This window comes from Danio rerio, chromosome 4 (assembly GCF_052040795.2).
Source record: "Danio rerio strain M-AB ecotype USA chromosome 4, GRCz13ab, whole genome shotgun sequence".
NCBI lineage: Eukaryota > Metazoa > Chordata > Actinopteri > Cypriniformes > Danionidae > Danio > Danio rerio.
This window is the reverse complement of record NC_141024.2, coordinates 16,532,424-16,545,272: the sequence shown is the minus strand read 5'-3', so window position 1 is coordinate 16,545,272 and position 12,849 is coordinate 16,532,424. Positions and strand designations below refer to the sequence as shown.

At 33.9% G+C, this 12,849-nt stretch overlaps 1 protein-coding gene across 1 annotated transcript; it reads right to left on the bottom strand.

The window, feature by feature from the left end:
- On the bottom strand, nucleotides 1-12,582 carry copg2 (COPI coat complex subunit gamma 2). Its single transcript, NM_130994.1, is given in 23 exon segments — nucleotides 1-383; nucleotides 1,943-2,041; nucleotides 2,154-2,292; nucleotides 2,376-2,473; nucleotides 3,922-4,233; nucleotides 4,327-4,395; nucleotides 4,655-4,780; nucleotides 5,102-5,205; nucleotides 5,710-5,785; nucleotides 6,005-6,248; nucleotides 6,525-6,620; nucleotides 6,867-7,055; nucleotides 7,737-7,804; nucleotides 7,914-8,047; nucleotides 9,176-9,333; nucleotides 9,412-9,498; nucleotides 9,941-10,033; nucleotides 10,168-10,243; nucleotides 10,413-10,492; nucleotides 11,271-11,342; nucleotides 11,432-11,512; nucleotides 11,599-11,651; nucleotides 12,511-12,582. Coding segments are annotated over 23 exon segments (2,622 nt in total). The 5' UTR covers nucleotides 12,548-12,582; the 3' UTR covers nucleotides 1-252.
- Nucleotides 12,583-12,849: the final 267 nt, after the last annotated feature.

Genomic DNA, 12,849 nt, shown 5'->3' with positions numbered 1-12,849 from the left:
TTTGGTACTCTTTGGGGCTGTTTTTATTATTGATAAATGAAAAGTACTGCCATCAAATGCCAAAGAGGGAATTATCATAAGATCTCTTGAATTAAAGTGGCACAACATAATTTAGAAACATCTCCGAAAGAGATTTAATGCAGAAACAGGATGTCTCAGAGGATGGTGATGAGAAATATTATAGAGCTTCTATGTAGATACATATATAAAAGGACAATGACTGAGACTGATTGGCATCATAACATCGCTTGTTTAGCCCACAGATGCTAGGATGACGTCCACCACGTTGTCATCTGTGCTCCTGACAGTCACCTGTATAGTGACGCCATCAGCCAGAGCCAAACGAGCCCTCACCAACACATCATGACCTCCTCGAAACACACCTGCAGAAAAGAAAACAATCTCATCAGGCAGGTTAAAAATGGGGAAGAAAATGGGTTGTTGATGTGGCATTGCATTTTCTTGATGAAAATGAATTTCATTAATACTGTCAACGTTTAAAATGCAGTAAATAGTGAAATATTCCTTCTCAAAGAAACCAAAATCCTATGGTACGATTGCCTTAAGCATAGTTCAATAAACCACAGCTCGTATAAATTAAAAGAATATTGTAAAATCATTAATAACTACCTTAGACCTAATATTACAAGGGGTTATTTTTAGTAAACTCGCCATTTGTCATTTTTTTTCCATCCATATATTTTTAAAACATGTGAAATTGATAGATTTTGTCACTGAAAACCATGTCCTGTTGGTGTGACACTATCAAAATATTAATTAGTTGAAGGATCCCATTCAAGATCATGTGACTCAAGCTTGTGTGAACCCCGTGACATGAATCTGCAGTCGCAGTATTTGTTTTTACATATTTAATATATTTTTGGAATCACTATAAAATTGGTGAGTTTTGTTTTCCTTTGGTGTGACAACCCCTTTTTATTAAAAATGTTCAAATCACCGAGGAAATAATATAAAATAAATAGCACTAGACGAATGATGGTTGTTGCTAGATCGGAAATGGTTGTGGTCGGAAGTTAACGAGAATTGTATTATTTATTAGATTTTCCATTTATTGTATTTATTTAACATCTAACCCCAACCCAACTGGCAGAGCACTGTAAAAACAGTAGTTGTACCAAGTATTATTTATGTCATCTATTAAATTACCCAATAAATTGTATTTTTTAACGCCTACCCCAACCCTAAACCCAACAGTAACAGTACTGTAAAAACATTAATTATTGTTATACAATGTCATTAAGAAATGCTGCTATATTAATGTGCATACCGCACTTCTGGCTGGCCGCACATCCTATTTAGATCTTATTATGAATGATCTAGCTATTTGTACAATATAAATTTTTGCTGTCCCACAATAGGACATTTTTAGGGTACTTTTAACCGCAAACGAGTGATGATCTCCCGGTAATTTCGCGTCTCCCTCCCGGTCCTCAAATAGGCATCGTCGCGCACCCTTCTCACCCTTCCCCACCGCATCTATCCTCACACACGTCGCGCGTGCGCACCTTGTCAATCACCACCAAACCACCACCTCTCCTGACAGCTGAGCGGGCCGCTGCAAAAAAAACCATGACACTCTGACCAATGTGAGGAGAGTTTACTCGCTTGTGACTTGTTTTAGCTCTTTTGGTTCGATTAGAAACTTTGCAATGTGAAAGCGAACCGCTCCAAGAGCAAAGAGCAACAATGTAACAATTGTAATCTCTGTTTTGGAACAACTGAATTGATTCACAGGTGTGAAAGCACCCTTAGTGACCCCTTATATTTTCTCAAAATAAGACTTTAAAGTACATAAATATAACAATTGTTTCTTCAAAAATACTGTTACGTTAAACAAAAAGAAAAGATACTACCTATTTTCAACTACCTAAATATCAAATGCGCATTTCTAAAAAAATTGAGTGATGAAATAAGTGCATACCTGCTAGGAAGAGAACATGCGAGTTCTTGTTTTCCGGAACTTTGTCTGAACGCTCACAAGGCTGCATGCCCAAGAAGCTGACGATGTTATTTACTGCCTCTGTGAGGACAAACACAATCAAGAGGGCATTATTTCACAATCTACATCCCCTGCCCCATATAGTCAAATGTAACAATTGAGAGGACATCAATATGATTCCAATTCCACTTGCCATCTAGAGTTCTGACTGTGGCCAGAGCAAACGTCTCTTCCTTCTCACACTCGTCTCCGACCTCGTCCCATGCTGCAGCGAAGTTCGGTTTGAGCACTTTCTGTATGTGGTCGGCGACCGTCACCTCTAAATCTTCCAGCTTAAGGAAACAGATGACATTGAGCAAAGGAATGGCTACTGATAGTGTTGACATTTGTTATAATTAACTGACTTTTTACATACCACATATTCATCATCGTAACCGTCATCATCAGGCTCTCCTGTGTTAGGATCACAATCCCGCACCAGATATTTCATTGTACAGCTGAATGTGCAAGAGACTAAAATGAAAGCAAACAACAAAAATGGAAAAATTCATTAAGAGAAATTAGACTTTTAAACCAGGACAGCAAATCGGACATTGCATCGGACATTGTTTTGCTGCGATATTTGTTGCAATATGAATATAAGTATCCACCAGATGACTTAAATGGTACTATTTGGAAAGATTTCATTAATTAAGATAAACTGGGATGATCAAGTCATTTATAATGCAGTGAATCGGCACAAAATATAATAAATAAGACCTCGTCGCTGATATCGTACTTTGCAAAAATTATAATAAACATACATATATTAAATACTGATTGTAATAAACTAATCCTTAACTAAAACATTATTAATATACTATATAAAAATGCTAATCCAGCAGATGGCGCTTGAGGAACAGCAGGAATAACTGTGTTTTCCTGGTGACTGCAGTAAACAAAGCAGCGTGATGACAAATCTAGCAGGATTGTCGATTTTCGAAAAACTACAACATCTCAATATTCAAAGATTAAATTAAGGTAAATTTTTGCATACCAATACAAAATAGATATTTTTTATTTATTAATTTTTTTAAATAGAAAAAAAAAAAGACTAAAAATACCAACCAAAAAAAAAAAAAAAAGTACATTTTGTAGATTTAAATTTTGAAAATAAATTAGGAGTAACAAGAAAGAAACAAGTGACTGCCAATTGACAAGCAGGAAAGGAACAAAATAGTGCTTGAATAGGGCCTAACTATAATAGGTAAAACAATGTGATAAAAAAAAACATGATATGGCATACAGAAATTAGAGAGCGAACTTCAATTAACACTTTAAGACTCTTTTCATACACTTTAAAACATTGTATATTTACTAAACTGACAAAGAAACTAATCCTAAACTAATATTTAAAACATTAAATGAATATAAATGCTAATCCTGCAGGTGGCGCCTATAGAACTTTAGTGGTGTTGCATTGGTTACTGCAATAAACAAAGCAGTCAAATCTAGCCGGATATTATTGATATCATAAACTACACCGCATCCCAAATATTCACAGATTAAATCCAAACAAACTTTAGAATACAACTTTACATTTAAAAATCAAAATACAAAATTAAATATCAAGTAAAATAGCATTTAACACTCCTTAATATCTTAAGGGCCTTCAATTTCTTTAAATGATCAACTTTTAATACTGTAAGACCTTACGGACACCCTGTTAAAATTAAAATAAAAGTTAATGAATGTAAACAAAATTCAAGGTGACCAAGTGTCTGATATTTTATGATGTAAACAAAAAAAAAAAAAAGGTCAGGAATAGACATTTTAAAATTGCATAATATTCCAGAATATTACCCTGTAGAACACGGAGTCTTGTACAAGATAAAAATAATAACAGAAAAGTAGTTCAATGCAATGCTAAAGCGCATGCCTGTGCGAACATGGATTAGCATTGCAATCTGCTCATGTCTGACCTGCGGTGGGGTCATCCTCCGGTAACCGGACGAGGCTGTAGCAGGAGCCGGGCTGGCTGTAGGGAAGATTGGCTGCAGGTACGTAATGGAGCACTTCGTATGACTCCGATGGTTCCATCTGGACCAGAACCTTCTGCAGCAGCTGGTCGTTCAGCGTGTTGGTGCAGTCGAACTGAAAGATCATGTGATTCGCGAAAGTATGTTTGATGCAGCGCACCACATACTCCGTCTCTGCTTCTGTTAACTGCACCGGCTCGGAAGACTTGAACAGGGGACCCAGGCCCTGGAATTCTGGGATGGCTGAAAGTTGCTCTAAGAGATCAGAAGCACCAGTTGAAATGTTGCACGGTCCATTTCAGATGGTGCCACATGCATCGTGGTTAAATAGCTAGCTAATCGTCTTACCTTGGTAAATGTCTTGGCGTGAAGGCGCAAGCTTTTCGGGTAGTTTGCTTGTTGCCACAGGAGCAATTTCTGAAGAGAAAAAAAATTGAGCACGTTTGTGATTGACCTCAAGCAAGGGTAAAAACAAAGGGAGATTAGCATTCAAATCAGAAGCCAAACAATGTTGGAGCATAAACAAAAAAAAAAAAAAAAAAAAAAAAAAAAGTGTTTTTGAGTTTACACAATTTTGAAAGCATTCTTTAATGGATTATGTCATTAGCCTCTGGTTCAAAAACAGTGTGGATATCTACTATAACTAGCCTGGGTGAAGCTCAGGTCGTGTTCACACCTGTTTTGTGTTCAGTAATGGGCGCAGTAGCCAAGGGAACTGTCTTCATGTCAAATGGCTTCTCGGAGGGCTCCAGAGTGTACTGGTGGAGGGATTTCTCCAGTCCGAGAACTGATACAGACAGACCTGCCAATCAAACAATCATTTAACGGTAAGATTATTTAATCGCATGTCAGCTTCAAGGCAAAAACTATTCAGAATAAAACAAATATATTAAAAACCATTCAAACAAACACAATTTATTTACAGACTCTTTACATTACTGTGTGATTTTAAAACAAATACTACATTTTTTTACCTTATTGTTCAACCATGACGTCTTTGAGTTCAAATAATACATGTGTAACTCTCACATAAGCTAAAGCAGATCAAATATAACATCATATACACCACTGCAACTGGAAATTTGCTTTTCAATGAAAAATGAATTCAAGCACAAGCACTCACCATTGAAGATGTAAGCAGCATTCAGGGCCTTCTGCTTCTGCTGAAGGACGTTCATGTAGAATGTGGCTCTATCTCTCACTTCATCATCACTGTCCATCATACACCTGTCAAACACAGCATTATTATTATTTATATCATTATGACAATATTTGTACACGTTTATTATTATAATTTCTGGTATTATTATTATTATATTGCACATCATCTCTGACAATATTTCATATTTCTTTGGATTTATAGTAATAATAATATAGTATTAAAATATAACAGGCAATATTATTTATATTTTGGTAGATTTATTGTTATTACCCTTATTACAATTTCCAATTGTGACTTATTTCAGGATATTTATATGTGACAATGCTAATATGAAATACATTTATTTATTTTTAGTGCAATGAACTAAATTTAGACGTCTTTAGTTCCATTATTTGACTATTTTTAATCATTAAATAAATATGCAAAGCATGAAATAAACAACTATTGAAATCCTACTTTATTTTAGCTTCGCATTGTTTAAGCCAATCATAAAGAATTATCTTCTGCACTAATTCCTTACTTAAACATACAAATTAGTACAAACAGACCAATATAATGATATGTCCTACCTCTGCATCAGGACCAAGACGCTTGGCAGCAGGTCATCGTTTTGAGCCCCAAACTTGGCCAAGGCGCTAACAGCAGCTTTGAAAAGAAAAACGTGAGAGGAGAGTCAGAGCAAAAGAATGCCTAAATGTTGCTCAGTTGCTGGAAGCAGACTAAATATAGATTATCAGGCTTGTTAAAAATCTAATCCATTATTGAGACACGTGTACAGCCCTCAAAAAAAAAAAATATGACTGTATTGTAATAAAAATCTTAAGCTCATTACAAAGAGGTAAAAGCTCATGTGAGACCACTGACCGGCCCGAACCGCTTCGCTCTCCAGCACCACACGGTTGAAGATGAAGCGGATGTATTTGGAGGGTGTAGGGGTACGAGGACCCTCTTTCCCCAGCAAGTGGAGAATTTTAGTGGCCAGGACGGTGTGCTCGCAGTCCTCGATGAACTCGCACAGGTGGGCCAGACCGGTTTCTTTACTCTCCGGGTTTTCCTCGATGATGCTGATGATGCAGTCTACAATGGCCCTCTTGTACTCGAAGCCACCCTGCATATGCAAACACAAATCAATCTATGAAATGACTAATATTTATTTATCAACAACTTTTTGACCAGGTCAATATAGATGAATACAGCTGAAGTCTGAATTATTAGCCCCCCTTGTATATTTGTCTTACATCGTTTTACAGCAATGTCAGTTTAAATTCCAAGTCAACGCAGCACTGGTCATGAGTAAAGCAGGCATTAAAGGGTATCAGTGTAAATCTGATCGTGTGATTCGGCAAAAGAAACCACAGGAACAAACGTCCTTAAATGAACTTACATCGTCTCGCAGCATGTTTGAGAGAAAGTTCATCATTACGCTGTGCTTTCTCGGATACTTCTGGCACAGAGCACTGATGGCCTGGACCACAACCACCTAGAAAACAAACACACCATGAAATAAGTGAATTTTTCTGTAGTTTGTCCAATATACAGGGTAAAATCACACAGATATAATTTAGTTTATAGATGATAGCGTCCATCAAAATTCAAATCAGTCCGTTTATAACCTACTCACAGTATTTAAATTCACTCTGTCTTCATTTTTTTGACTATTAGTGGACTCATTTAGGGATTGTGCATTAAGGTTACTGTGCAATTTCAAATTTAGTGATGAGATCACCTTGAACTCATCTGAGATCTCGGAGACGAAGGAGGAGATCTGCTTCATGAGGCGGTCTACACTGCTCTCGCTGCCGGTCTTCAGCAGGGTGGTGATGGCCAGGGTGGCGATGCTGCGGTTGGAGTCAGTGATCAGATTCTCCAGGTCCAGGTTGCATGCGGTCACTGCTGACGGGTGCTTCATCGCCACCTATGTCAACAACAGGTAATCATTTACCATTTTTACATTTATTAAAGGGTTATTACCATTTAATAACACTTGATATATTAAATTAAAAAAATAGTTAAAACTCTTGATTTAAAAATATATAAAACACCACATATGTAAAAAAATTACAATGTTTACGATGTATTTTAACTTTGTACTACATTTGAGGCTTTTTATAATTATATTAAAAATATAAATTACATTTCAAGAGGGACGGGGGTTTATTATGGGAAAATCAAAACCATAATACGTCTAAAAACAACATTAAAATATGGCTTTTGTTTTTTTTTATACCCACAAATTTAAAACCTCCTGGAATGACAATGTTCTTTAAAATGCCAACACAGATGGCATTACATTTGATGCAACTGAATTAAAAAAAAAGTATGTTTTAAAAACCAAAGAGTGTCTTCTCATCTTAAAAAAAGACCTACATGTCTCAAAATGTCAGAGAGTCTATTCATACACTATTTAATTATTAAAGACCCATATTAATTAAAATCTGTATTTTGATCATATATGTTTTTGCACTATTTGAAAGCTACTAGGTTTGACTTTCAACATTAACAAAAAAAAGAGTGTGCTCTGGTGTCTCCATGTGGAACTATGCAACACTTCAGATAGCTACAAATTACATTTCATTCAAAAACACAAATAACTGACCTTATTAAGAGTCCGCACTGCTGCATATCGGAGTGCTGCTTTGGGAGAGCTGCAGAACAGCTGGAGAACTGTCGGAACGATCAACATCAAATTTCTTAATTCCAACATCATGTAAAATTTGTCCTCTGTGTTAGCTAGAAATCAAAAAACAAGGGAGAAATAATAAGCGGGACTAACCAGATACAGCAGGAGCCAGCTCACGGGCAGTACAGTTGGGCATGTGGACGATGGCAGAGGCTGCTTCATAAACAACCATCTCATGTTTATTCCTCAGGCAGCTCTCAATGAAGTCAAACAGTGGGCTGTCATGCCTGTTAAAGCAACATATTTATATATCAGTATCAGGATTTATTACAAGCAGCTGCATGAAAGTAATAACATTAAAAGGGATATCATGTTCATGAATGAGTTTGCATTTACAGGATTCTCAGTCTAAAGAAAATGTCAAATTCCCTGATTTTCACTGACTTAAAAAGCTGAATTTCCATGACTTATCCATCCACCTTATTTTTTTTTTAAGAGCGACATGGCCATTGTAAAATAAAATGTCTCAAAAGACTTCCTGTTATTCACTTCCATTTATTTTTAGCTAAACTTCTTCTGCTTGTTTTAATGTTTAATATATTTTATTGCCAGTTGACAAACGTGAAAGGAATAAAATGGCACGGAAAAAATAGACAAGCCATATCATTAGGCAAAACGTGAAAAATAAAGACATTTTAATAAACGGAAAGTAACATTTTAAATGGCAAAAAATAAATAATTTTTTAAAATAATAACAATAATAATTTTTAAATATATTTTAAAAAGATCTTATGACATTCAACGACTTGGACAAAATAAATATTAATTATTACTTTTTAGTATTATATTACATTTTAGTATTACATTACTAAAATGGTCTACTTCTCAAATTCCTACTATTTCCATGTGGATTTCTCAGTTGTCAGTCTTTCTTCCTTTGGAAAAATTAACTTAAGACCTCAACCACAAACAGGACAAATTCAAGAGACTTTGGGAACCTCTCCGATCCTTTCTACATAAAACTCTGAAATTTTTATTTTAAAAGAGTTTAAGCTTCTTCTGTTTTGTTTTCATTATGTTTAATTGTTTAATTATTATTTTTCTTTTTTAAAATTTACATTTGTAAATGTTTATTTAATTTGCAGCGCATGGGAATTGTTTGTTAGTTTGTCTTTGTTGTTTGTACTATTTGAAAATCTTTAATAAAAAAAATATTTTAAAAAATTCAATATGAAAAAAGCAGCCATAGAAATCAATAGTAGGAACAAAAAAAATACCATACAAGTCAAGTTTTCAGTATATCGTCTTTTACATTCAACAGAAGAAACTGAAACAAATTTGGAATGAGTAAACCATGGATTGCATAAATTAATTTTTAGGTAAACTCTTTAAATGAACATTAAATACAAACATACCCTCCCTCCGTCTCCTCCAGCAGTTTACTGGCAATGCGAATCATCATGCAGTATGCAAACGGAGACTTCAGACCAGATTTGGTGAATTTATTAAGCATCTTGGTCACAGCGAGACGATCATTCTTCCTCAGGTGGTACAAAAGACCCAGAGCATGATACTGTGAAGAAACAGATCCCACTATATTAGAAACAGACACACCGTTAAATCATAACACAAATGCAAACAACTTGCTAACCTGCACCATAATGTTATCACTCGATGCCGCCTCCTGCGCTTCATTGACCCAGCGTTTTACAACATCAAAGCTCATCTTCACCATATGCTAAAGAAAAAAATACAGAGCTATATTATTTATTTATTTATTATATATATATATATATATATATATATATATATATATATATATATATATATATATATATATATATATATATATATATATATCATTCAGAACTAACCAATCATTTGTGTTTTTTTATGATTTAAACTTTTTATTGGTTTTCTTAATTGCAAAATATGCAGATGATATCAAATACAGAGCATTAACATAAAAGCTGAACGATACAAAACAAATATTGTCTTATAAATTGCGTAAATAAACCAAACCAAAACACATACAAAAAAAAAAAAAAAAAAAGAGGATGGTTGTCAATATCATAGTCATACTTTTTATTTCATCTCATTAATATGTTTGCTAGCTCCTTTGGTTTACTTTTCTGACAACGTAATAAGGATGTTGATAATACATTAGATTGTGATCTTACTAGTGATGAAACCAAAGCAGAGCTGGAGACGCTGGGCACTTTGTCCACAATGGCCTGTTTCATGTATCGTTCAATAGCCTGCAACATTGTGGTCTGACGGAACGGTTGGAAGAAGAACAGTTAATCCATAAACAGAAAAGATCATTTATATGAGTTCCTTTAGTTTTAATGTACTTTATGTCTCCCTGAGAGCCAATTAAATGAGTTTTCAAGCAGCTGAGACTCACATCAGTGATCCTGCAGAGAGCTCTGATTGCTGGTCCTCTATAAACGTCCTCTTTGCCAGTCATGTCCTTTGTCAAGCTGAGACGCAAACAAAACATTCATCAGCGCTTTTCTTAAAGGTAATATATGTGGCGTGTCCAATGATTTCCGTTCTTCATTTAATAATGTATTTTTAAGCTACATGCATTATAAAAAGTATATTGCAAATAATATTAAAAATGCTGCCATGGCAACCGGAGCTTCTCACCTGCTTGTAACAATGATCACATCCTCTGAGATGTTGGCCATCTCCTTTATGGTCAGGTAGCACATTCTTCTCAGGGTTTGCTAAGAATGCAATGCAAGAAATTATGACTTGGAAATTAACAAGAAATGATGACTTAAGTAACAAAACTAAAAAATGAAAATGAAATAATAAAAAACTATTTAATATTGTGGCTGGAAACGAACATTATTTGCATTTAAATATCTGCAATAAACTGAACAACAAATAATTGAATTATTTAATTAATAAAATTATTTATATAAATATTTAAAAACTACTCATTTTTTATTAATTTAATTTTAATTGTAGTTTTGTTTTTCCCCAGATAAAAACATAGTAATTACAGTCCTTAGACAAAGTTATTTTAGGTTAACTTCTTTGATAACGATTGTTATTTTTGTCAGTTTTATGCTTTTATTTTGTAATATTTTATTTAGATTATATTCAATTTCAATGTTCTTCATAGCTTTAGTTTATGAAAACAACCCTGGTCGGTGTACATAAATACACACACATACACAATTTTTATTGATCAAACTGTGCTAGCATGTTTGATTAATGACCAATTCGAAAACCAACAGCCTCAATAATGCGAGTGATTTTTGAACTACATTTAATATAGTTAAATATTAATGTAGCTTAATACATTCATTGCATTAGTTCAGGGTTAAAATTAGTGTATATAATTCAATGTTAAAAATAATTACATTAAATGATATCCATTTATTTATTTTTTAATAATTAATAATAATAAAAATAAATAAATAAAAGGTTCGATTTAACATCACTTAACAAAAAAAAAAAAAAAAAAAAAAAACTAAATGAACGTCAATTTCTTACATCATTAGACTGGAACAGCCTTGTCATGGCAAAGAAAGCTTCAGTGGCTTCTGTGGTTCCAAAATGCTCACCCTGAAAAATAAAACAGCTTAGTAATGCATCAGTCCACATAGAAGGATATAGAAATTGTAATAATCAATTCAAAATATGTGCCCAGATACCTGGTTGAGCAGGTAAATGATCTTGGTCAGGATATGCAGACATCTTCTTGGATTTATAGGCGTCTCATTAAAGATCCGAGCCTTTGAAACAACCATATAAAGCGTTTTAAAATACAACACTAAAGAGACATTCATGTCATTTTAATATCCAGCGGTATTAAACTCACCTCCTGTAGTACAGCGCTCTTCTCCAAATGCTGAAAGGGGTTTGAGCCACTTCCTAAACACATCACAATACAGATGTTAATCAGCTAAAGGTTAGTGCATTCATTCAGCTACTATAAATATTATTTAAACATATATATATATATATATATATATATATATATATATATATATATATATATATATATATATTTAAACTTGGATTACATAATAAATCAATCATAAATCATAAGATAAGACGTAATTTCTTTGTGGAAAAACAGTAAATAAAAGCATGGAATATAATATATAATCTATTGTGTTCAGGAATAAACATCAACATTAGTCACTTATCTAAAATTTTAACCCTAAATGTAAGGTAAAATACTAGCAGACTTGAATCTGAGCTATGAATATTACTAATCTGATCAAGTGCCTTGATCAAACAGTTAAAGTTTGTTGTGACAGGACAGAATAGCTTCTATACATGGCATGTTTTCATCCATTTATCCAATTTTATTAGTAATTTCTCTATAAGATAAAAAAAATGGAGAGCTCGTGATGAATAACCACTAAACATGTGTACAACCTTTTCCACTGACACAAAAATAAAATGATGAATACAAACGAAAACAGCAATTGCTAATCCATTAGCTTCTTTCGTGTAAATGAAATAGTCAAATTACATGACATTGCAAAGGCACAGAGCAACCACTGGCTAATCAGCCATCAAATTCAGATTTGAATATATATCTGAAGCATGCACATAAATCTTCAGTGTTATAGTTTAGTTAACGTTACAGATGTTGTGATGTGGCCTGCAGAAGCTCTTCCTTAGCAAAGCAGCCGATTTCCCTTTCGGCCACTGCAATACGCAGTTATTCATAGTAAGCTTCCTGTATAATGTGGCAGGATGTATTTAATAAAGATCTTACCAGACTCCTCGTCCTTCTTGTCGAATTTCTTGATCATTTTGCGGAATGTTTGAGAGCAGTAAGCGAAATGATCAGACAGTCATTCACGCTCTTTTCCTCCACGTCAACTAGTGTGACGTACGTTGTGAGCTGGCGGAGGTGAAGATGGCGCTCCACGCTTCAAATTAAAAGTCTGCGTAAAAGTCTCGATTGCTATAAAAATGTTGTTTCTTTTTGTACTTTAGAAATAGAACACACAATTAAAACACATTTTATATATATATATATATATATATATATATATATATATATATATATATATATATATATATATATATATATATATATATATATATATAT